General features: G+C 38.0%; 2 protein-coding genes across 13 annotated transcripts in view; one reads left to right on the forward strand and one right to left on the reverse strand.

The window, feature by feature from the left end:
- LOC132786993 (tropomodulin) overlaps positions 1–26,718 on the forward strand; it is a 51,848-nt gene that overhangs the window by 6,008 nt on the left and 19,122 nt on the right. For 3 of the 11 annotated variants that reach the window (XM_060793821.1, XM_060793822.1, XM_060793813.1), the window contains exon 1: positions 11,691–11,986. The exons of 7 other annotated variants lie outside the window; for them this stretch is intronic. In XM_060793821.1, coding sequence (XP_060649804.1) covers positions 11,834–11,986 — 153 coding nt within the window. In that variant the 5' untranslated portion in view covers positions 11,691–11,833. Of the gene's footprint in view, positions 1–11; positions 415–11,690; positions 11,987–26,718 lie in introns of those variants that run through there. One more of the 11 variants, XM_060793816.1, reaches the window with a different exon arrangement.
- LOC132787088 (uncharacterized) lies at positions 21,590–26,383 on the reverse strand. 2 transcript variants are annotated; one of them, XM_060793981.1, is made up of 2 exons: positions 25,968–26,383; positions 21,590–22,303 (listed from the first exon to the last, which is right to left on the reverse strand). In XM_060793981.1, the coding sequence occupies exon 2, from the start codon at positions 21,976–21,978 to the stop codon at positions 21,832–21,834; it is 147 nt and encodes a 48-aa protein (XP_060649964.1). In that variant the 5' UTR covers positions 21,979–22,303; positions 25,968–26,383; the 3' UTR covers positions 21,590–21,831. The 2 variants fall into 2 exon arrangements, with proteins under 2 accessions (XP_060649964.1, XP_060649963.1); XM_060793980.1 differs by having other exon boundaries at positions 21,590–22,300; positions 25,968–26,382.

Consider the following 26,718-nt stretch of genomic DNA (forward strand, 5'->3'; position numbering starts at 1 on the left):
AGCGAGAATCGAGAAACGAGGAAAGCGCAAAAGTATTGAACGAAAAACTATTGATTTATTGCTGGAATGGCAAATAAATAGATTAGTTTTTATGTGCGATTTATTTCGGTTGCGCATTTTGCGTAGTTTGTGACGTGCGTCCCCTCGTAATGTTCATGTGTGTGTGTGTGTAAGTGCTGTACATGTGTGTGTGTGTGCGTGGGTGAATAGTGTAAAATTACTAGAAGCAAATATACAAATAAAAAAATATTGTGCAGCGAATTAAGAATTGCGCAACAAGCTCAACAGGCAAAAACCATTTAACCACTCAACCGCTCAACTTTTATATTCTACTCTATATATAAATTTGTGTGAAAGCGGATTAGGCAAAAGTTCCAGTGGCAACTGAAAGCCATGGCAATACTAGATGAGCAGGTAAGACCCACATCGTTATTAAGCAAATTAAAATCCAAATAAGCTCCTCGACAGTGACAACCACAGCGACGACAATTTGCCCAAAAAAAAAACGAGAATTAAATATATAAAGAATCCCCAAACAAAACGAAACTTTTTCTATGGCCTTAAGACTGCTTTATGCTCGTTTAAGGTGCTGTCCCCTTTTGTTGTTGTTGTTGTTGTTGTTGTATGTTTTCCTGCTTGTTGTTGTAGGTGTGAAAATCACTTGTCAATCTTTTATGTAAAGATGCCGCCACCGAATCTGTCATTTACCTCGCTCGTAAAATTTTGTCGCTCGCTTCCGTTCTGCTTTGCACTTAATTGTGTCTGCTCTGCTACTCAGTCGCTGTCGATGTTGCCACTGACGTGCCTGCCACATGCGGTTGTTGTGCGTGTGGTTCAAGGTGAATTGACGTCGACGTCGACGTCGTCGCAGTCGTTGTCGAAGCGAAGTCACCGCCAACACTTCAACGCATCTTTCAATCGTTTCCCCATTCCTCGCTCGCCAACCCGTTGAGCACACAAAAAATAAATAAAGAAAGCACCACCAGCAGCAGGCTTCGGGCAGACACTTGAGCGACTGCTACATACCCTGTATAAATTACCCAAAAAACAAATCTAAATCAATCTCCACTTAAATGGCCATTTATCTTCATACTCTCACTCTCTCTCTCTCTCTGTATCTATCTCTCTCTTTTGGATTCGCACACATATTTGCTGAGTGGCAAATCCTTTTGTGCATTCAATTCGCACTTCAGCTACCCTTTCGCAGCAGGCTTTTTTTCTTTTCTGGCTTCTGGCAACTTTTTTTTTTTTGCTTTTGGTTTTTGCCACTGCCAAGGACTTTTGTTGCCTTCACTTTGACTTGGGCCATCGATGCGGCTGCTGTTGGTGTTGCTGTTGTTGCTGTGAAAATTTGTTGTTTATTTTGGCTGCGGGTTATTTTCTTGCTTCGTATTTTTCACTTAATAAAATTGTTTTCATTCGGTGCGCTTGCTTTTTAGCTGCTTTTCAATATGCTTAAAAATAAACGATAGCCTCTGCCTCTGCCTCTCTTCCCTTCCCTTCCTTCTCCCGCATCCCTTGAACGAGCATTTTCATTGTGCTCAAACTGCTATCGATACACTTTTTATCTGACTTGGCTATTGTCGTTGCTCTGCTCTGCTCTGTTAGGGTTAGGTTTGCCTTTGATTGTGGCTTATTAGCAATTTTGCTGCTGCCTCTGAATATGCCACTGAGGGCAACTGCCAGTCTTATCCGACTGCCGTATTATTCTGCTGATGTTGCAGCCTTGGCTTGGCAACTGTTTTTCCTTTTGCATTAGTTTTCCCTAACCATCACCATTCATAGCCACAAACAAATTGTTTTCCGGTTAAGCATCTTAGCAGCTTTCGTACCGTTCGCCTTCGCCTTCGCTTCCAACGTCTTTTCAATTAATTTTGATGGCTGCACTCAACAGGCGAATAACAAAAAGCATTATTATGGCCATTATTATTATTATTCCTGCTGTTGCTGTTGTTGTTGCAGCGTGCATTAAATGCTCTTGATTGAATTGTGTGCGTCTATTCAATTTGTTTAATTAGTTTCGCAATGTGCCGGAGGTTGTTGCTCTTTGACTTTTGATTGATTTAGTTGGAGGTGTTAATTCGATGAGAGTTTAACCCGTGGCTTCTGTTGTGCAATATACTCGAGACCAAGAGAGATAGATATTTATACTCGCTGTGCAGTTGTCGAGACACATTTACAAAGTTTACATGAATGGTGTCTGGTTGTTGTATGTTGTCTGTTGTCTGTTGTCTGTTGTCGTTGTCTTGGCCTGCACTCGTGTAATCAATCAAAATGTGGCTCAACCAGAAGCGAAACATGTTAAAAAAACAAACAACACGATGCTGGCATCTGTTGCAGAATTGCGCTCGCAGCCAAAACACAACTGAAATCAGAGCAAACGCAAACAGGCAAAACAAACAACACATGCACACACACACACAGCGACATGCAGATACAGATTGAGTGTGGCACCAACACACACTCACACACACAGCATCCGACATATACACATGGGCCGACAATACATCAAACCATATTCCAAAGATTTTCAATTTATTTTCACTAAAACGTTTTTTGTGTTGCCGCCTCCGCTTTGCCCTGATGACGTTGCTGTTGCTGTTGTTGCAGTTGCTGTTGCTGTTGGTGTTGCTTTTGCTTTGGCTGCTGTTAGTTTTGTAATGGCCAACGAAAATAAAACTGGTGTTTCCATCCAACATGGCGTATGCGCAACGATACAAATTCAATGAAATGGCCCAGCAACTGCAATTCGAATTGATTGCCACATGCGTCTCTAATTAGTTGACTGAACAGTGGCAGGACCGCACAGCTGTGCCGGGCAATCGTCGAGTGTGATGTCCACATCAACGATGACGGCAACAGCGGGAGCGAGTTTAATCCCGGAAGTTCGCACCGACATTTAAATCGAAATGCGAACAAACTGCCTGCAGTTTGATTGCCTAATCTGGCCATCAAACTCGCTGTCGTTCTCTCGTTGTTTGTGTGCTATTCTTGCTCACTCGAGCGTTTAACAGTGCGTATGATTAATATGCAGCAAACACTGTGCCCGTTGTGCCCTCAGCGACTAATAGTCAACAGGAGGGGGGGCGCCCCATTAGAAATGCATATAAATTGAAACACACATAAAAATGTCGAGCAGGCAAGCCAATCCGTAAATCAACTGGCCATTAGTTGCAACAACAACAACTCGGCCGCGTTGTAAGATATTAATTTATACCATTTTATATCTTATTTTTTCTCGATACAAATGTACACGAGTTTATATGTGTGTCGCATGTATTTAACTGCACTATATGGCGAAGAAACAAGTAAGAAAGCTACAGTCGAGTGTACTCGACTGTGAGATACCCGCTACCCATTTTGAATAAAAGCAATATATTTTGCGGTATTATTCTCAAAATATACCAAATATACTACAAAAATACTAAAAATATACCAAATGGTATATGTGGGATACCGATATAGCACCGCATTCAAAATATACCATAGACGGCACAAAACACCAGATTGTCAGCCAAAGCAACTCAGACCCCTAGTAAGTAGGCGTTTTTGCCCATACAAAAGTATTTCTTTAATAACTTCCACAATTTTTATCTGATCGCAACCAAATTTTCAGGAATCATAACTACTACAGTAATTATAGTATATACCAAAATTCGCAGCTCTAGCTTTGAATTTACGCTTGTTATTCGATTTTTTTGATTTGCGGGGGCGGAAGTGGGCGTGGCAAAAATTTGAAACAAACTTGATCTGCGTGCAAACATAACAAATGCTGTCGAAAAAAAATTATAGCTCTATCTCTTATAGTCTCTGAGATCTAGGTGTTCATACGGACAGACGGACAGACGGACAGACGGACAGACACACAGACGGACAGACGGACAGACGGACATGGCTATATCGTCTCGGCTGTTGACGCTGATCAAGAATATATATACTTTATAGGGTCGGAGATGCCTCCTTCTACCTGTTACATACATTTCCTGCCGGCACAAAGTTATAATACCCTTCTACCCTATGGGTAGCGGGTATAAAAAACCTATTATAAATTGATCGTTAAATTCACATTCACATTTGAAATGGAATTCATTCAGCGCGATCACATGACTTTGACTTTATTGGTAAGCTATTTTTGAGCTGCTGCTTAGCGCGTGATCGAAATTGCAGTCGTAAATTCACAGCTCTTTTATTGCTTGTAAACTCGGGCCATTGATGCGATGTTCCTTTGTTGTTAATGGCACCAAAATCGAATTTGTGTTAGTTAATCAAATCTATGGCTATTATCCTTGCACATAAAAAACTTTACCATAATTAAAATGTTTCCATTTTATGCTTCTGACTTGAGTGTAATTAAAAAAGTAGACTTTTTTGTAATACATTTTAAAAATAAAAGAAGTAAAATTCTAAAAGATTTATTAGTGATTTTACCTTTATATTATATTCTATTTTTTATTTATTCTCTGACACACTAAAAGTTTCTTTGCAAGTTGTGTTCAATAAAATACGCTTAGGTTGGATTTACATTTTCTATAGTTTGTCTCTAAAGATTTTTGTTTGTACATATTTTTACACTTTTCACTCACCTCAACTTGGCTTGTCAAGCAGAGAATGATGACGATCTTTGTCAATGCGAAAGATGACAAGAAAAATTGCATTGAATGGATTTCCTTGGCCTCAAATGGGGTTCATGTGTTCTCAGTTCTCAGTGTTCGCCTCCTCTTTGGATGCCCTTAACTCACGCGCTTGTTTGTTTGCCTTTGCCTTTGGCTTTGGCTTTTTTGCATATAAAAACGTCTTGACAACATTTTCTATAAATATATATTTCATATCTGTATCATTGTTTGTATATATCTCACATATTTGTACTCGGTATAGGCGACCCCAGTCGAGGCGAAATTCTTTAGAAGCATTTCTTTCTTTTAGTATTTTCATTTTTTTTTCTATTTTTCCTTTTTTTTTTTTGTTGTGTCTTCTGACTGTTGTCTGTTTTCTATTTTTCTGGTATTTGATGTTTTGATGTGATGCCCGCGCGCTCGCTCTTTTCTGGCCATTTAAATTATAACCTACATAATGTTAATGGCCAAGAAAGAAATATATAATTTAATAATATTTATGGGGCGTGGACAGGCACATGGCCAAACATTTTCGCTGCTAGATGAAACTAAGGGTAATGTCTCGAGCCATCCTTTATGAGCATGATATACTAATATAATTAAATGAAAGATTCTTCACATTTTATTATTGACAATATAACAAAGCATTAATAATTTAACTAATTAGCACCCACAAGTTGGGCAATAAGTTAAAAGGGCTCAGTATGATGAATAGTAAATGTATTCTGAAGAATTCGGTTATTAAGAACAACTTTTGTATATCAAATAACGCCTGCTGCAAGAGGGTTTATTGCTTTGACTAACAATTTGGTATATTTCAATCTCCATGATATATTTCGAATGTAGTATTTTTTGACATGACATTTTGGCGGTATATTCTAGTATTTTTCGGTATTCGGTATATTTTAATACCGCAGATAAGCATCATTTCTATTTCTATAATTCTTACACATTTTTTTAGCTTGAATAGAATAAAATCAAGTTTAGTCAAAATTCAAAAATCAAATAAATAAATATATTAGTTTAAATAGATTTGAAGATAATTTCCGTATATTCCTTAAGAAAAAGTCTTTCAAAACTTATAATGAATACTATTTTATTTAGAACTTTCTATATTATTAGGTAATTTATTCTCCATAAATTAAAAAAAGACAAATTAGGTATAATAATAAAACTCATTACAAAAACTTCTCTCAACACTTTTAATGAATACTATTTCATATTACGAGCAATGCCGAATAGAAGTACCTCAAATATTATACATACATATATACATATGTATGTGTATAAATCATATAATTTTTCACTGCACTTTCAATTGCAAAAACTATTTTTAAACAATTGGCTTTTAATAAGTATACTCGGTCTCGGTACAAGTTTTTAATAACATAACACAGTGATGAAAATTACCTTGAAAGCAGCGACGCCATTCAAAATTCAAAATGGAACTATGAATAAGATGGTCGAGTAAAAGCACGGCGAATGGCAAGCAAAACAACAAGTGTGGAGGCAACACACTCGAAGCAGCAGGTGTATCTGTATAGGTGTGTGTGTATGTGTGAGTGTTTGTATACATGTGTTTGTGTCAAAGAGCTAATTAGCGCAATGGGAAGAGCAATTTGGCTGAAGCAGCGACGCTCTTAGTTTGCTTGTGATGCCGACACCTGTGAGAGTAGCAGGTGTAACTGTGTGCGTGTGTGTGTGTCGAGAGTCGTGTCTGTCTCTATTAGAGTGGATGTGTGTGTGTGTGTTTGTAACACCTTCAGCACGACAATGTCAATGATCATTTCTGACATGAACGCGTGGGCGTGGCGCAGCTGCCTTGCTTTGCCTTGCCAAGAGAACCACAAACACACTCACACACACACTCACGAAATTCACCTCAATGCAGTGACTGTCAAACTGTAAAATGGTGATGCGTTTTCCTCTGCAGGTAAATTAGATAAAGATGTGGTTTTTTGGTCGTATTCTATATACGCTCAGACGTGGCACAGACCGAGGTCAAAGCACTCTCGTGCTCCGTCCTTTGCATTTCTATTTTTTTCTTCTTGTTTTTGTTTTTGTTTACAAACAACTATTTTTACAACAACTCAACGCAACGCGAGGCGAGGCGCAGCGAAGAGGCCAACGAAGTCATCGATGCCCCGATGCCTCGATGCCGTTGCCCTCGGTGGCCCCAGATACGTCAGTAAATCGAAAAACTGAAAGGAGGGGAGTGAAGAGAGGGGAGTGTGGAAAACTTTGGTCATCGTGCGATTTTAACGCATTCAGTTCAACACTTTTTTCCACCGTAAATGCATCGCTCTGACGCAAAAAGCATTGCCATATTGATCTGTTTCGTCGGCTGACGTGCCGAAAAAAGACTCCCAAAAAAGTGGAAAAAAGCAATTATCATTTATCTAGCCCATTTCTTTTTTTTTACGTTTTACATCTGCGAGTTTTACATCAGCATTCGATTTACAGGCAACAGTTGCTGTGGCACATACATCGGACTCCGCTCGCTCGTATTTTTCACTTCAAATTCAAATTCAAAAAAACATTTCAACGCACATATCGATTTTTTGTATGCGCTGCTGCTGTGTGCTTTGTTGCTTTGGCTATAAATAATATTTTAATTTCTTTGCTTTTTTTGGAACAATTCTCAACGCGTTATATTTAGCAGGCGTTGAGCCTACAATTCATTTGTTGTTGTTTATTTTTATATGGCAGCTCGAAATAAGATGGAAAAGGGGAAGAGAAAAGAGTGGAGGGGAAAAGAGTGTCGGGGCGGGGGGGTGTCGCGGCGGGAGTCTTAACTTTCTTACCCCCGACGCTGAATTGAAACTTTTGTGTGAAGTTGGCGAGGAAAATGTAAACAATTAATTATATGGCCAAAGGGACAGCTGCTTCTGGGCCCAGAATTGATTTGGGTTCTTCTACGCAGAAATTGAAGAAGATGCCGCCAAAGTGAGCGCGAGAGATGTCAATGCAATTTAAATTTCATTTAATTGAAAATAAATAAAATAACTCGTTATAAATAATTCAGCAGCCATTAGCCAAAAAGTCACAAAGTAATGAAACCAAAATGAAAGCCAAATGAATGCAAAAGCGCAAAAATTAACAATTATTATAATTACAAAAGCCGCTTTTGTTTCCACAAATTATTTTCAATTATTTAATAAACCAATTTGTTTGAGAAGGAAGAAGAGTGAGAGACTAACATCCGCATCTGCTGAGTTGACAAGCTCGATTAGTTTGGCAAATCGATGGTGCAGCGAATTGCAGCGCAAATTGTTGATAATTAGCTGATTATGGAAGCTATATACTAGACGAGAATATAGCTATGAATAATATAAATACACATATGAACGTGTGTTAGAGAGAAGAGGTGAATGTGTGGTGCTGATGATTTGAGCTATAAATACGCCGTGTGACAAATGGACGTGGCCAAAGCTCGCAACGCAATAAACTGTTCACGCGACAAGGTTGAACCGACGCCGTGTGATTTACTTACAACAACGAAAAGGAACAACAATGGATATTTCGCAGCATTTTTGCTTACACAAAGGTGAGAAGACAAAGAGCAGCTGCTGCTGTTTACCAGAACGGAGGGCAGGCCAGGAACTGCTGTTGGACGACAAGGCAAATCCTAGCATCACTTCAGTTCATCATGGTTGAGTTGAGTTCCGAGTTCAGTTCAGTTCAGTTCAGTTGAGTGCCACGCGCAGTAGACAACGCAACAGCCGAGGCAGACGAATAAAATCACAATCACAATCATAAGAAGTAGAGGAGCCAGCATACATTTCTTTATTTTTTATTTTCTATTTATTTATTTTGTTTTTGGGTTTTTAATGCTCTCGAGGCATTAATTTGTTTTTCATGTTTTTAAACTTTTTTTGCGCGCGGCCAAGAAAATTGTTCGAACATTTCTTGAAAGGAATTCGCTATAATTTTTCAAGCAAGTGTGGTCAACAAATATTCACCTGTTTTTCGTATTCGCAAGTTCGCACTCTCGCTCTCTCTCTCTCTCTCGCTATGTCGCTGCCAACAACAACAACAACAACTACTGCAGATGAAACATACGTTCACACATTACGCATACGTCGCGTTGACGGCAAATAATAAAGGAGAACTCAAAATGTAAAGCGGCAAATATTTTTTTTGCGCACACATGTTCAAAACTGTATAATTTAAAGTGGCCACACACACACGCACACACATTCATATATGTGTGTGTGTGTGTGTCTCTGTGAATTTTTAAGATTATGAGCGAATTGTGTTAGTCAGCCACGTCGCTCCCCGCGGCAACATTAAGTGTTGATTGTGTGCGCCGCTCTATTAGCGGCTGCCTCTCACCAGGGCGTCGCCCCTTTCTCCTCTCTTTCTCCCTCTCTGGTCACCAACAGCATCACCATCGCGTGGTGTCGTCCTCAGCTCAGTTGTGTGCTTGCTTGGCTGACTGCCTCGGACTGTCGGAAAATCAAGCAAACTCAGTTGGTTGCGAGCGCGAGCGCGTCTGATGCTGTGCTGCCTGCCCCACACACAGAGTCAGTCAGTCAGCCTGATGGCCCCGTTGAATATTTAGCATTTGATATTTGCATGCATATCGAGGCGATAAAAACCACACAATAGCGGCTGCATATACTATTCGGGTATTCAGCTATCACCAACAACACCACAACCACCACCAACAACAACAACAACAACAACACTACCAACCAGCATCAGCATCAACAACTACAACATCAGCAGCAGCCACACAACAAAAAAGAATACAATAATAACAATAAACACTTCGCCCACGCGCTATCACAGAATACTCGCAAAAATTCGAAAAACCCAAAACACACATATAAAATACTGCAGCGAAAAAAAGTGCAATCAAAATACACAAAACACAACAACTAAAACAACAAAGCCTATTGGCAAAAAATACAAATACAAAAAAATAAGAATTACACAGACAACCAACAACAACAAGAAAAACAAATTTACAAGAATAGTGCAAAAACCAAACATCAAATGCAACCAAATAGAAACGACAACAACAAATCACACAATAAAACACCATAAAAGATACGAAAGAATTAAACAACAGCTGCGCATGTTATTAAAAATGGACAGAACAATGCATTTAACAATATTATTAAATACAACATTTCAACAGCACAAGAAAAATAACACAAAACAATCTTCTGCTATTGTATTTTACAACAGTTTTTTAGAGCTCTTCGCACTGCCAAAAATGCGTTGATATTGCCCACCTGCTCTCAACTGTGTGTGTTTTTTTCCGCTATTGCCTGAGGGTATGAGGGCTTTGGGAGGAACTATGCAGAGAATATAATGTGAAGCAGCAGTCAAAAATCAAATATATGATAAGGAACATAATCAAATTCAACAAATTTCATTTCAGAAGCAGATACTATCTGAATTTGATTTAGTTTGATCAACACTTTAAAGACTTTAGCCAACAATAACTACATCTTTCGGGAACTGTGGAAAGAATATAATATAGAGCAGCAATTTTCGAAAAAGTCAATACATTTAATAAAGAATTCAATAAAAGTCTAAAAAATTTCATTTAATAGACAGTAATTGGATTGGATTTAATTTGAACTACACTTTGAAGAACTTTAAAGAAAATAACTACAATATTTGAAGAATATAATACCAAACAGAAATTTCCTCAGAAGTCAAATATAATAAATACTTTCAAATAGTCAAGAACTTTCAATTAAACGAACAAAAAATGAATGGAAAATTAAATTGAATTCAGTTTGCTTTTCACTTTAAAGCCTATATCAAACAATCAACTTATTGCAATTAAATGATTAATATTATAAAAACATAAAAACTATATCCAAAGGGATTTATTATTAATTCGTCCTTTTACATCTCTCCAATGTAGTTCTAATTTATTTTTCATAGAATACATGATAAAATTCTTGTATATTACGATTATTATTAGCATAAATTTCAATTACATAAAAATCATATCAATATAAATAATTCCCTCCAAGAGCATTAAAATTTCGACCTTTGAAAACATCGACGCTCTTACTCATTTTCTTTGCCTCCTTTTTTTGCAACTTTTCCATTGGGTGTGGACGTAAATAGTTTTCAAGTTGAAAGGCATTTGGGGAATAGTCGAAACTACTTTCAACTCTTGTACGCACACATGTGCCTTTGAGTGTGCTCAAGTGCATGTGTGTGTTTGAGTGTGTGAGTGGGTGTGCGTATGTTTTGCCACAATGTCCGGCTCTTAAGCTAGAGACCTCCCAATGGATTGGCAGTTGCTTTGATTTGGTTAAGACTTAGCCATAAAGTTGACCAAACCGCAACCCTTTAGCATGCGGATATCAATTTAATTTGATAGAGAGACACATAATAGGCAAATAAATCAAATTATGATTGTGGTTTGCGTTTGCGTTATTTTGTTTTCAAGTGACTGGCTTATTCACAAAAGCTGTGGCAAATTATTCACCGATAACGATGTGCAACCGTTTTTGTTCTTATATATATAAATTCGCATTAAATCAATCTGTGCTCGGATTCATTGTTTTTTAATAATAACAACGGCAACATTGTAATTGAAAAAGCAACGTTTATTTGCGCACGGTTTAATTAATTATATTTATTTGAATTTTTTCGCGAATAATACAAACAATTCGTTTCACATTTAACATTTAACAACGCAACCGAACGTTGGCCAAATAGCTCTTCAAGGCAGCTGAAATAATAAATTATAGCAGAATAAGAACGCGTTAATGTTTTCTTTTCTTTTTATTTTTTAAATATTTGCTGTATATAAAATATTTCTGCAAAAAGAAGAATATTTTATATACGAGTATGTTATGTATGTAATTATCTATCGCATCTAATAAAAATCATAATGCGTTTCCAGTGAAAATGAGTGAAATGAAAGAGAAATGAATACACTCATCTATCTTCCATGTGAATATTGCAAATATTAAAGAAGAAGCCAGCCAAAGTTTCAGCTTCTGTTTCTGTTTCTGTTTCTCTGCTGTGTGTGTTCAAGTGCCAACAAAATTGCTAAGAGCCATGAAATAAACTCGCAAATTAACAAAAAAAAAACACAAAACAAAACAAAATACACAAAATCAACAACAACAAAGGCAAACAAAATCAACACATACACGCGCATATTGCAAGGATAAGCATAAGGATAACACTCGTCGTCACCTCTCAGGATTAAAACACAAACATAAACACTCTACAATATGGCAGACACTGCCAATGACAAAAACAATAGCAACAGCAACAACGACGAGAACGAGAACGACAATGACAATGACGTCATTGAGGAAGAGGAGACTACAACAACAACAACGTCGAAGAAAACTTCGCAATGGCGCAAAACGCGCACCACCAAGGTGAGACTAGAGTCCCTTAAGCGAGGGTGGCTCAAGACATTTGTGAAAGGGCACAACTTTAAAGAAAGCTTCAAATTTGTAAAGAAAAAAGAGTTCAGATTGGATTGCTTTATACTGTTTTCTTAATAACTGAGAAGAATTTCCGAAGAGCAAGAGGTTAACAAATTTTCCAGAATGTCTGTGAAGATTTGGTTATTAAACTTTACTTTGATTGCTAGAGAAAAGAATTTGCTAACAGCAAGGTGAAAATTTTCTCTTTAAATTCCGTTTTGCTTAACTTTGTGTGAAATTTTATAGAGTTAGGACTTATATATATTCCAGCAATGAAAATTATATTGGTTAAGATTGAGATTATCAACAATAAAATCAAAATAAACTTCTCTAATGTTGGGTTTAAAATTTGATAAATGTTGTTAAATTAGTTTAATGGGAAAAGGTTTTTATATGTACTCCTGTGAAATTCAAATTTGAAAAAAACATTTGTCATAAATTTTAAATTGTTTACGAACAACTAAAATATACATATATGCATAACTTCAAAACCTTTCACAAAAACCGTACATTTAATAATTTTAAATTATGTAGTCAGAATTGTCAGCAATAGAGAAACTTTTCATAGGAATTTGCATTGAAAAGTCGCAATAAGCTTTGTCAACCCTCGCATACATGTGCGTATGTGTGCAATTATATGTGTGTTTATGAGTGTATGGGGCTATTTAGATGCGTCAAGTAATGAAAGGCAATCGCATGACCAGCGTACGCCCACTTCACTCAACATTTTTGAAGCTGACAAATGCGACAGATTGAAAGTTGCCAAATGGACGCCGGACAAAGATGTCGAAAGCGACGTCTCCGATCCGCTTTTTGGCGGCCACATAAACAAAAAAGCGAAAGCCAAAAAGAATTTCATCTGATTTTTACCAACACACAATATACTATATATGCTGCATATACCATATAATACATTCTCCGATACATATACTATATATATGTATGTGTTCAGCTGGTGACTAAAGAGCAGAATGAATATTTTGAAAGATACTTTGTGAAAGTGTTTGCTAATTAAGCGAAGCATTTCGATGCGCTTTGCACTTGATTAACTGCTAATGTGTCTAAAAATAAACAGTTTGCTTTGGACATTAATCAAAAAGGGAACTATGGCAAATGAAAGGGGAATACCCTTAATGTATGCACATACATTCCAACAAACTGTGCTCTGAAGGGGTTTTCACTCGTTCGTTCATTCTTAAAAAAAAAAGTGACGCTCTTAAAGCACTTGGCCAGCCGACGACGACGTCAGTTAGAAAGTTTCCAGGTCAGTGAATTTTCGCTGCTAGTTGAGATGGGATGCCGTTGTATAGTATGTGGCTCAACCTGGAGCTGGGTCCAAAAGGATAAACATAAGCGCACAATGGGCGGGTGCCACATTGATTATATGCTGCCACATGGGACCCAATCTGTGCTCTGTGTGTGTTGTGACTTGCTTCAGTATAAGAACGAACGACGACGTGTTGCTCGGCGCATAAATTACTTTGACTAACAACAAGAGGAGCAAGCTACAAGAGTCGCAACAGCAGCAGAAGCAGCAACAGGAACAGCAACAGCTACTTAGGCATCCTTAAGCTACACACACTCACCTGTCGCTTCGACGCACCTGCAATCAATCAAGCTGTAAAGTATTTATTAAACGATATTATGAGGTTTACCAGATATACTATACACACAGGCACACACTCTTGAATAAATGTATATGTATGTATGTATATCATATATGTATGTATATATATGCCACATCGTGTGGCACAGCACACTCTTGGCTCACACCTGCAGACTTTTTTAATAGCTTCATTGTTTCTCTTAACAGGATTTCATTTCACTTAATATACCAACACACATACATAGAGTGAGAGGCATGCATTATGTTTAAGCGCCAACACATACAACAGCAGATGTAGCCTGTGAGTTGGCATTACTCCGACTCCTGTCCCCCTCCCTTCCCCGTCCCTTGTGCCGTGTATCATTACTGCCTTTTATTGTTGCTGCTGGGACTCACTTGTTAACCCGACGTTTGCCTTTGCCCGGCGGCATTTTGGCATTTTGGCTTCAAATGAAGCCAACAACGCTGAGTTGACGTTACCAACTCTGGTTCTCTCGCTCGCTCTTTCTCTCTTTTTAGTCCTCGTCCTGGCTTTAAGTTGTGTTTGCTCCCGCTTCTAGCTAGGTAGTTTCCACCTTTGCACAGGATTTTTTCATGGCAGCAATCAACGGCGGCTACAAAAGCGATCTCAGCGCAAAGTTTCCGCTCCGGCGCCCCATTTCCCCTTCCGTAATTCGCTGTACTCTGTGCTCTCTACTCGTATTTTCCTTTTTTGTTCCTTGCTGCCAGCGAATGCTTTTCATTCGTTAAACAACGATGATTTTGTTGTTGCTTTACTTCACTACGAACTTCAGTTGAGCATTTTTCTAACTTTAGCTGCGTTTATTTGTTGTTAATTTCATTGCCAGTTTTTATTATTTCATGTGCTTTAAGAGTCCTTATTGCTCTCTTTCTTTCCCACTCACTTTTATTCGCTTTTTTTGGCAAGGCAATTTTATCTTTTAATTAAAACTGACGCGTCTGCTCCTTTTTTTTTCTCCTCTTGTTTTTTTCGGTGATAGCAGCTACGAACATTCTACCAACATGTGAGGCACATTAATTAAGCATTTTATGCCACATGCCATTTGCCGCGGCCAGCGCAAAAGTTAAAAACCTCAACATTAACATTTGTTTTATTCAGCTGACATGCATATAAAATATATTTGCCACCTTCAAGTGAGCTGGGCGTTGCTCTCATTTTCGCCAATTAAGTTGCTAAACTCAGCTCCAAAGTGGGGGGAGAGATTTGGGGTTCAGGGTTCAGCCTCGAGGCTAATTGATTTGGAAGAGCGCCTTTTGCTGGATGCCAGCTGAGGCGAATTGCCGCAAATGAAATAAACAATCACCGCTTAATTGGGTCATATCAAAGATGTTCGCGCTGATTTAGCACCAAAAATGCAAACATCTTTTTTTTTTAACAATTCCCATAAGGAAAATACAAACAAATTGCAGAACAATGGGAAAAAGCGTAGTGTGAGTCAACGCAGAATATTATTATTAGCTTAATTGAGATTATTGCTGATATGACGTCTATAGATACAGCAATTAAAGCCATTAAATAGATATTTGTATTTGTAGATTAGTTTGTGCCATTGAAAATGCGTTAAATGAGGAAGCATACGAAAATCTTGTCAACAACAGCTGAATGAACAATGAATGCTTTGTTCCGAGGATTATTTCCTATATACAAATCAAATAATAAATTCAAAAACTGTCTACAAATTATTTACTTTACCTTTTGCTTTATTCAATAAAATTTTTAAATTTTTATATTTAGTTCTAAAATTCCTGATAATTATTACGCAAAATTTTATGAGTCAAATGCCAATATTTACCAATAAATCAAAACATTTTTGCCATTTTCTATATGTACGTTTATTTGGCCATATCTTAGCATTAACTATACACATATATGCACACAATATATACGTCGAAAAGTATTGTATAGATTTTGCCATTTCAATATATATGCATATACATATATATATCTATAGATATATCTGTCAAAATACATATATCGTATATAGCATTAACGTTTTTGTTCTCTTGTTCTCTCTCTTTTGTCTTTTCTAGGTAAGCACACAGAATACAGAATACAGGAACTTACAGATCAATCTTCAACAACAACTTATACAACACATATAACTCACTCATTTGCCCATTTGATTAGTAAGTAATTTCATCATCAATTCTCGTTTCTGCCGATTTATTCCAACATCATTTGCTCTTTGCTTGACAAGTAAGTTAACGGGGCGGCTAGAAGAGTGTCTCGACACAAAACGAAAATAAAATACACACACACACACACACACACTGTGTGTGTATGAACAAGAAAGTTATAAATAATTTCTGGCAAAAAATCAGCAATTTTTTCCGTTGATCTCCAAGTATAGCGCGTTGGCATTTTGCCAACACGAATTGCGCATACGCCGTGTGGTGCGCTTCTAGTTGTGTGCGTGCGCTTTGTCTTTGTATTAGTGGGTGGCACTGCCACTAGCTGATCATGCTCTGGAGTGGTTGCCTCTTAAGAGTGCCAACCAAAGAGAGCCAACATTAAAAATAAACAACACATAAAATGGGAAAACGAAGAAAAAACGAGAAGAATATTGAATGAGATGTTTATGTTTTGTATTTTGGCATTTTGGTGTTTTGCATTTAGCCAATTTACAATTTGGTCGAAAGTTGCTAAAGCAGCTCGATCGAGGACCAAGCAAATCGTTCTTGTTCTCGTTATCGTTTTTGGCCTGTCATCAGTCTCCGACAGCCTCGTGCATTAAATCAAAAGTTGAGGTTGGCTGTCCGTCTGTTTGTCTTGCTGACTGACTGACTGACTGAACGGCTGCCCGGCTGTCCAAGCTGCCAAATTGTTGTGTCATATTTGCAAATTTTCACTTCACATTCTCATCAGCTGTGTGTGAGCTGCCTGTTCTCTCTCTCTTTCACATTAATTTGTGTCTAATTAGTTTTGATTTTTCGTTTCAATTGTCCGCAACAAGGACGTGACTTTGGCAAAGAACTTGGGTCCCACCCGCCTGTCACAGATCAAAGTGAAAAATGTCACCGAATCAACGAGCACAAATAAATATTAATATTAAATACAAGTTTGCAGCAAATTAGTTTCTTTACAGCTGCTTGGGCTGCTGTTTTTCAGAAATTGACTGTCAGGCATTTTAAGCGATTTTCAATTACATTTTCAACTTAATACGAGACTTGTGTGTGTTTGTATGTTGTTTGTGTGTGTGTGTGTGTGTACAACTACACCCCCAATATGGCGCTGCTCCAAATATACTTTTCGTATACGCGAAGTCTTTCAGGGCTTGACCAAATTTGGAAACGTGGCAACGTGGCAACGAGGCAAGGCAAGGCGCCTACGGCCGTGCAGTTTAACTTAATGCAATAAACACAAAATGCGCACAACAATAACAAAAAGCCATTTGGCGTTGCTTGTTGCTGTTGCTGTTGTTCTTGCTGTTGTTTATACCCGTTACCTAGAGGGTAGAAGGGTATTATAACTTTGGGCCTAAGGGAAATTTTTATAACAGGCAAAAGGAGGCAACCCTTAAGGCACAGTTATTTTTGATCAGCATAAATCGTAACTACAATCTTTATAATTCCCCATGAAATTATCTTGCTATCAGATAATAATTGTTGAAGTTATTTAAGAAACAATTCTATATGACAAAAAAAATGCTGTTGAACAATATTTTAAGTGTAATAATATATTAATATACCGAATATAGTCTTTGGTATATTCCAGTATTTTTTTTAGATATATTAATACAATATATCTAAAGAATAATATTCAGATATATAATATCAATATGAATACCAGCAGTATATTTTAGCATTTTCGGTATATTAATTAATAGTATGCCGATATACCAAATATATCTTGTGAGATATATTGTAGTATTTTTTTGGTATATTATTATTATATATTATATATATATATGTATATATTAAAGAATAATAAGTAGTATATTAATATACCAAATAAATACTTCACTACATTTGAGTATTTGTTTGGTATATTTGGTATATAATTTAAATAATAATTCCGCTTTGTTTCACTTTTATTGCAAATGCATAGCGAGTATCTCACAGTCGAGCCCACTCGACTGTAGCTTTCTTAGTTGTTTTGTGTTGTGCTCATTGTTATGATTGTTGGCCATGTCGTTGTACTTTTAAAGCTCAGACAGCTTGGCATAATAAAACCAAAGCAAGACGTGGCCAAAGTTGCAGCCAAAACGAGGAGAGGCAACACAATTTGCTTGTTGCACAGCCCGGCGGCAGCGAGTTTTTCTTTCGCCTTGGCCCAGTGCCAAAAAAGTTAACAGCGCCCAGCTCTGGGCCTGACACAAAAGGCGTCGAATTGTGGCCAAACGCCTTCGCCAACAAGAAAAATTAAATACGCTTTTTACGCCCAGCAGCTGCTAAATGGAAAATTTACTGAACTGCCTAGGTTGTTGGTTGTTTGTTCTTATTGCATTTAACAAAATAATGAGACGCATATTGCCCAAATTTGGTCTTAATGCAATGGTCGAGAAATGATCAACGACTTCTGCTATAGAAGCGAAAAAACATTTAGGGGCAAAAAATAAAAAGAGGTCAATGCGCATTGAGAGCACACTCTCCCATTAAGTGTGTGAAGCACTCGAGAAACTATTTAAACTGGGTTAAGTTTGCCGGTGACACAAACAAACAAGTGCTAAGCTTAATGGAGTTTTGTGTTATTTAAAACTTAATACTAGTTAACAGCGCATTCAATTTTTATGAGTTGTCGCACAAAACACATTGAAACTTTGCGCATTTCAATTTATTCGCTACAAAATGTATTTTAGGCGGATATGCCTTTCTGTCAAAAAGTTGTAGAAGCTGGAATTTAAATGAAATAGAAACATATTGTTGGACCAAATTCCATTTAAAATTGCTGAGCTAAAGTTATAATTGTCAGATAATTCATTTTTATATCTATTTTGAAACTAAAATTTGAAAAAATCATTAAATTATAGACTCAATTATTTCATAATTTTCTGGTTATTCATTTTAATGCATATCAAAAAAAATTTATATCTTTAGTAAGCGTATCTTTTATTCGTTGAAGCGCTTCACTCATTGCAAAATAAATTTAATGCGGACATGCTTTAACTTTCTGTCAAAGTTTGAGAAGCTAGAATTCATTTTGAAGTTGAAAGAAAAATGTTCTAGACTTCAATTTACCAAATTCCATTTAAAATTACTTAGCCAAAGCATACTTGAACTTTCATTTATATTTTAAAATGTAAGTCCTAATTGAAAAATGGAAAAACTTACCAAATTCCAGCAACAATTCAAATAAAAAGAGTATCTTTAGTTCGACATAGCCAAGCCACAAAAATTGTCATCTTTTTTTTTTTGGCAACAATTTGTATACAAAAAATGAAGAAGCAATAACATAAAAATATTAATAAAATTAAACAACAAATTTACGACGACATGAGCACGCATAAATATTTCGTATCGCATATATTGTGGCAAATTTACCAAGAATAACAATAAAAATAAATAAATAAAATTTGATATATCTTTTAGGCGAGCACAGCGCATTTTTTGAATAATCAAATAAAATAGAAAGTAGAGACTTTTGTTTTGCTTGAATTGTTCAACATTTATTTGATTTATATTCGATATTTGTTCGATATTGTTTCGTTTAATTAATTTGATATTCATTGTTCAGCACTAACTACACGTACAGTAAATTTCGTCGCATATCTTTCTTTTTTTTTCTTTTTTGTTGGGGGTAAAACCTTATGTTGAAGATCAGACACTTAGGACTAAGGATTATATATATTGTATATGTTATGTATATTGTATAGGATATAGCTAAAACTATTATTGTTCGAATGTACGCGTTTATAATTATAATTAATTAATTGAATATAATTTGTAAAATGTTTTTGTTTTACTTCATTTTTTTTCATTGTTGCATTTGGTTACGAGTATTCGAGTCATTTTGAAATGTGCTTACGATATGGATTTTGTGTTGTCATCGAGAATGTTTGTGTGAAATCCTTTTTGCAAGCTTGCAATTAAATTAATTAGAAAATCTGGCAAAAATAACTTTGTTAAGCTTTGCTCAGCCACATATCAAAAGTGTATACTTAATGCGCTGGGCATACGATGAAACTTTCATTTCCATTTGGTCAGCTACAGCCAGCTATCAATTAGGCACACACACACATGCACACTCGCACACACACATTGAAGTAATATTACGAACATTTTGCAACACACTTTGAAGTTTTCGAAATAAATCCCTTTTTGCTGGCCATGTCAATTTAAATGTTTGCCCATGGCCGCGCCCCTTTTTGCCACCCGCTTTTGGCCAGGCCTATTGTAAACTCTCTCAGCGAATGGGGTCAAGTGTGTATATGGCGCTCAAGTGCTCAAGGCGGCTGGCAGGCAGCAAACAGCTCCCAACCAATTGCCAGCAGCTCAAGGAAAACAATAAACTGTGCGGCGTGGCAAAAAAAACAAAAACAAGTAAGAAAGCTACAGTCGAGTGTACTCGACTGTGAGATACCCGCTACCCATTTTGAATAAAAGCAATATATTTTGCGGTATTATTCTCAAAATATACCAAATATACTACAAAAATACTAAAATATACCAAATGGTATATGTGGGATACCGATATAGCACCGCATTCAAAATATACCATAGACGGCACAAAACACCAGATTGTCAGCCAAAGCAACTCAGACCCCTAGTAAGTAGGCGTTTTTGCCCATACAAAAGTATTTCTTTAATAACTTCCACAATTTTTATCTGATCGCAACCAAATTTTCAGGAATCATAACTACTACAGTAATTATAGTATATACCAAAATTCGCAGCTCTAGCTTTGAATTTACGCTTGTTATTCGATTTTTTGATTTGCGGGGCGGAAGTGGGCGTGGCAAAAATTTGAAACAAACTTGATCTGCGTGCAAACATAACAAATGCTGTCGAAAAAAAATTATAGCTCTATCTCTTATAGTCTCTGAGATCTAGGTGTTCATACGGACAGACGGACAGACGGACAGACGGACAGACACACAGACGGACAGACGGACAGACGGACATGGCTATATCGTCTCGGCTGTTGACGCTGATCAAGAATATATATACTTTATAGGGTCGGAGATGCCTCCTTCTACCTGTTACATACATTTCCTGCCGGCACAAAGTTATAATACCCTTCTACCCTATGGGTAGCGGGTATAATAAGAGAAGAGAAATGAAACAAAAAGAATACAAATATAGCTGCTATATACACATAGAAGTACGACCAAAAAAAAAACACAATAAAAAAGTGCGCACTGGAAATCAATACAAAACTAAAGCCATTTGCCACGCCTCAACGCCCACACGACGCCACTTTGACGGTGGCATTTGTGCCGCCTCATTGCTCGCTGCAGTCGTTGCTTTAAGCCGGCTGCGCGCTCAAAAGTAGGCAATGAATTTTTTCGCTTTTTTTTTGCGTTAAGCCGCGGAAATAAATGATAATAAATAAAATAATATACGTTATTTGGTTGTGGCCACAACTGTACTGTGTGCAGTTAAATGCCTTAATTATGAATGAGAAATGCGCCAACGAGGCGCGTTAATGAATTCAATTCATTTTCTTTCTGAAATGCAACGTTGCAGTTGAAGCCAAAAGCAGTGACAACATTTTGCAACTCGACTACTTTACTTTTTTCTGTTTCTTTTGCGTGCATAACTTTGTGTAGTTTCTTCTTTTTAAATATACTTTTCAACGCGCATCTCGTGTGTGTGTGTGACTCGAGCTGAAGCCGCAGCTCGGCGGCTTATTGTTCGTAGCAAAGTTTCATTGTGCACGAGTGTATTGTGCATTCATGACAGCACTCCCAAGACTACCGTTACTAATTAGCGCGCAACCTAGTTTATCAGTTCTTAGCCGTGGCTTTATACCCCATACCCCATCCCGCATCCCCCGTCGCTGTCTAGAGGGCAAACTGCTGCCGGCTCAACGAGTTTTCTTTGATTTGAGCTTTAAGTTTTTGTTGTGTCTCTCGCTCTCTCAGTCTGTGTGGCGCTCATTAAATGGCAAACCAAAGCAGAGCAGACGACGACGGAGATGGAGACAGAGACGGGGACCAAGCGAAATGCTTGACTTATGCCTTTTGGGGGCAAAATGGGGGGCGCCTCGACCGGGCCTCCGGGGACCCTAGACAAATATAATTTCATTGCGTTCGGCCCGCTGCGCCGGCGTTGGCTGGCGTTGGAATGCGTAAACGTTGACGATTAACTGCGCCATGAAAATAAAGCAAAATAAAACGATTAGAACTAAATATAGAAAGATATCTCGCAACATGACGGGCCGCAAGCTGTCGCTTCCACTTCTCTTCCACAGCTGCTTCTGCTGCTTCTCTCACTCAAGCTCAAGCTCAGACTTGACTCTGTTGCTCTAGCTTTGCTGTTGCTCCTTGCCGGTGGTTTTTGGGTTGTGTGTTGTGGATGTGCAGAGCTACGTGGCACTTGGCCAAGAGGCGTACAAAGTAGATTGCATTTGCCAGGCGCTTTGGCTTGGTTATGGTTTACTCTCTATCGTTGGTAGTTGGTTGCTGGTGGTCTTGTGGTTTATCTCATTGCCTCATTGCCGTAGCGTGTCTTGACGTCCGTGCCCAGGGCAACAGCTGCTGGAAGATGCGATAGAGAGAGAGATAGAATGAGAACAACAACAACAAGTTTTTGAAAAAAGAAACTGAAATATATATTAGTATCTAAGTCAAAAGTTGGCAGCGTTTTGTGCACTGGGAGCACACTGCATTAAAATTGTCTGTGCGCTGTGACACAAAATCGTTGAGATAACACGCACACACACACATAGACAGAGGCAAACAGACAGCTGGAAATGTTTGCGAAACTCCCTTGATGGCAGCAAAGCATATTACGCATACGCGGCGTTAACAGTCCAAAATGTCTGGGATTTCCATATGCCACACGACGCAACGCAACGCAAAGCGACTCGACTCGAGACTTGTAAACCATCAGTCAGACAGACAGCTACAACAAAATCCATCAGCATGCATGGAGCAAAAGATTCCGCAGCACACGCAACACACACACACACACACACACGCACACACAGACACACATGTTGCATAATTGCGTTGCATGTCGGCAGCTGGTGGCTGCATTTATAGTCGCATTTGTGCTTCATGTTGCCCAATATGTTCAGCAAACGCATTCCTCACACACAAAAAAAAAACAAACAGAATGCTGCCAGTCTATCAGCCAGACAAGACTCTGATAGAGAGATAGAGAAAGGGAGAAGGGAAAACTAAAGGAAGGAACAAGCAAAGGAGACATTGTTGAAGCACAAACAAAGAGCAACAAAGGAAATATGCACATGAATCAGACCAAATAAAAATTGTTAAGAAAATTATATAAACGAAGTTTTAAAACGCATTTCCCTCACTGCGCTGCAAAATCTCGTTTGTAATATGATTCCCAACCATCAAGTTTATTCACTTTGTTGCATTTTGCATTCACTCTCATCCATAATTGTTGTTTACATACATAAATATGGGTGAAAAAAATTCCATTTCAGTGTGAATAAAAAATATATCACTTTTCACTGCACTTGCCAACGCTTTTAATTAAACATTTAAATATTTATAAAGTTTTTTGTTGTTTTTACTATGTTGTCTCTGTTCATAAATTGCAAGTTTAATAACTTGATGGGTTTTTGCGTTAGGCTTTAAAAAAGAATTAAATGTTACAATGTCAGAAATCAGTTGAAAATGTATACGAAATATATTATCATTTATGCACTTGCTTTTTTGTTGTGTCTTAATAGGATGTTTTTGGTCATGTAGAAAATATACAATTCGACTTTTATAACTTACACATTTATTTTATGGAATTTTTCTTTAGTCAAAGTAAGTTATGAATATGTCAGACAATGTTAGCTCTTTACACAAAGCCAAAAATCTATTGTAGTCTAGACTTTATTTGCTATGGCATCTACTTGCATTTTAGATTTATCTATTTGGAATTCAATTTGTGAAAACTTGACATGCTTTTTGCATTTCGGGGATTGCATATTTTTGATTGCATATGCGGAATTGTGTGTGGAATAGAATTTGCAATTGACAATGTAAATCGTTGTATGACAATCAAGAGCTCATCAAATACGCTGAACTTCAATCTAAGCACGCTTTTATATTTAAATGCTTTTCAAGCTTAATAAATTGTTGTTGAAGCTTTAATTGCTTTGTCTATTTAAGTGCAGAAATTGCAGAAAATTAAGTGAACATATTTTCGAATTATAGCAACAAGTATTTAAAATACATTTTTAATGTAATTAAATTGACACATGCAGCAAAAATATTTCTTTTTTTGCTAGCTATCTTACAGTCAATCAGCATTTTTGCTGTAACTAGTAAATTATGTGATAAATTCAATTAAAAGTAACCGTAATTAAACACGCCACCAACGCGGATGGGTAAATGGGGGCCTAGGTTAAACGACTCGTACTCAAAGTAATGTGACTGCCGCATGAGTGCATGAGTGCATTCATCACAGCACAACAACAACAACAGCAACAAAAAAAAAATGCAATGAAAAAAACGTTGAATGTATTGAAATTTATTTGAGCGCAAAGGCAAAAGAGACGAACAAGCAAAGGGCACTCGAGGCCCACCTCTCAGCCCCCTCTCTCTGAATGTGGCTATCAAGAGCTGGCCATGCTGCTGTGGTTACGAGTGCCATGCATAGTTGCACCACTTGCACACAGACACACACACACACATACACTCGCAAAGCTCTGTCACAGCCACTATTCAAATCTCTAGTCAACGCTTATTTGTATAGAAATTCAATCAAGGGCTCAACTGGGCAGCACAGCATTCAATTAAACGCTTATCGCGCGCGTTGCAGTTGCTTTGAACTTCAACATCAGAGAAGGGAGAGAGAGAGGAAGCGGATGGGGGGAGCACTTGGCAAAGACTTTGGCATCATTAGAAGTGAATGTGAAGGGTCGTCGACGAATTGAAATAAAGCGCAGTCAAGATTATGAAACTCATTAAAAAAGTTTTTCTCACAGCGCAACATATTTAAAAACAACAAGCGAAGAAAACAAACAAACAAAAACAACAAAAAAAATATATAAAATGTTGAAAGCTTGTGGAATTTGTAGATTCAACTTTAGGCTAGAAAAGTGTTCAAGGACTCGCGACGTGCAGCTGACACAAACACACACACACACACACACACACACACTTTAGTCGTATTCAAATAAGTTGGCATATTAAACAAAACAGCCAGAAAAGAATGGCGCAGAAAATATGTTAAATAGAGCATGCGACCAAAGAACAGAGAATATAGAATAGAGCTGAGGATTTGTGTCTAGCCTGCTGAAAACATTCATAAATTAGACGTCAAAGCCTTGGGCTTTGACAGCAATAATACACACACCAACACATGTCACACCCACACGAACACACAACACACACACGCTTACAAAAAGGGTCAAAAATTAAACTGAACTTGCAGCTGAGACGTCGAAAATGTGATCGATTAGGGCAAAAGTTTAGCACACACACGTTTTTCTTTCTTCCACTTCCACTCCTCTCTGCTGCTTGGCCAAATCTATTACCAACTTTTTGGCAGGCAGAACTTAATAAATTGACCAAGTGCTTGCGACTTTCTGTTGGCCATTAATTTAACTAGCCCAATCGCCATCGCCATCGCCATCGGCAAATGCAAATGAAACTTTAATTCCAACTTTTGCCCTTGGTCACAATCATCATCATCGTCATGCAGCTCGCAGCTTCTCCCCAAGCAAATTGCCGTTACGCCACAAAAGTCAATGAAGTGTTAAATGTCCTGCGGCGTTGACTGCTAAATTTGACATATCCTGCAGCCTCATATTCCTAACCCAATCCCCAAATACACACGGACTGACCATGTGCCAACTTTCTGTGGGCATTTTTTCTTGTTTTCTAGTTCGTTTTTCTTTTTCTTTTTTTTTACGAGTATTTGCATTGGCCCCGAAAAACCCGTGGCGAAGCTGCGTGCTTTGTTTCCATAATGTTGCCACAAACACACACACACACACCCGCATCTAAAATAAACAGAGATGACGATGAGACAGCGAGACATATGTACATATATAATTAAAGCAAACTCGCGGCATAAACATAAATCTCTGACAGCCTCAGCCACGCCTCCGCTTTCGCCTCGACCAACAAATTCCTCTGCTCAACTCATTTCAACTTGACTCGACTCAACTCGCTCGCCTCGCCTCGACTCTCACATTCATTCATTCATTACGCGCGCATTTTCATTCATACGCACCGTTGTACGTTGTATGTAGTTGCTGCCACATGGCCGCCTTTGCTGCTGTTGGCCAGTAGCTGGATAAATATTTTGGTAACACGCACTTTTATGGCCAGCTTTAAGCGAGTACGAGTACGAGAGTATGTTATCCTGGAACTCCGTTTCTCTGCGCCGCGGCCAAACGGCTGCTATCCAAATTATGCGCCCGACTGCTCCATTCACCAACAACAACAACTACAGTTAACCGTAAACGAGGAATTTCACTAACGAGCGCGTGTTTTTGGGGCCCGAAAAACTCCTTTTTTTTTGTTTGTTAGTGGCCGCACTTGTGGCACGTCGCGTATGCGTAATATTTCGTTGTTGATTCTCAGAAAAGAAACGTAAACGTTGCGTCTGGCTCGACGTTGCTGGCGCGACTCAGCTCGTGCGTTGGCCAAAGTCCTGTCTTATAGTCCTTTGCCGGGTGACTGCTTCGGCACTTCGCACTTCGCAATTCGCATTTTGGCATTCGTCGTCGTCGTCGTCGGCTGCACTGCGTCGGCATCGGCGTCGACTCGACTCACTCGACTGTCGGCTTTTGATGTGCGAGTGTGTGTGCGTATGTGTGTGTGTTTTGGTTGGCATCTTTTTTTGCCGTTGCATGCGGAAATTGTTGTCGAACGCTGTTCGCCTAAGCCTGACACACAGGCCTAACACACACACAACACCAAAGAACACTTGTTTGGGTTTATCGAAAGTTGTCACATCATATTGCAAATATTTAAAATTC

This window comes from Drosophila nasuta, chromosome 2R (genome assembly GCF_023558535.2).
Source record: "Drosophila nasuta strain 15112-1781.00 chromosome 2R, ASM2355853v1, whole genome shotgun sequence".
NCBI classification, from domain to species: Eukaryota; Metazoa; Arthropoda; class Insecta; order Diptera; family Drosophilidae; genus Drosophila; species Drosophila nasuta.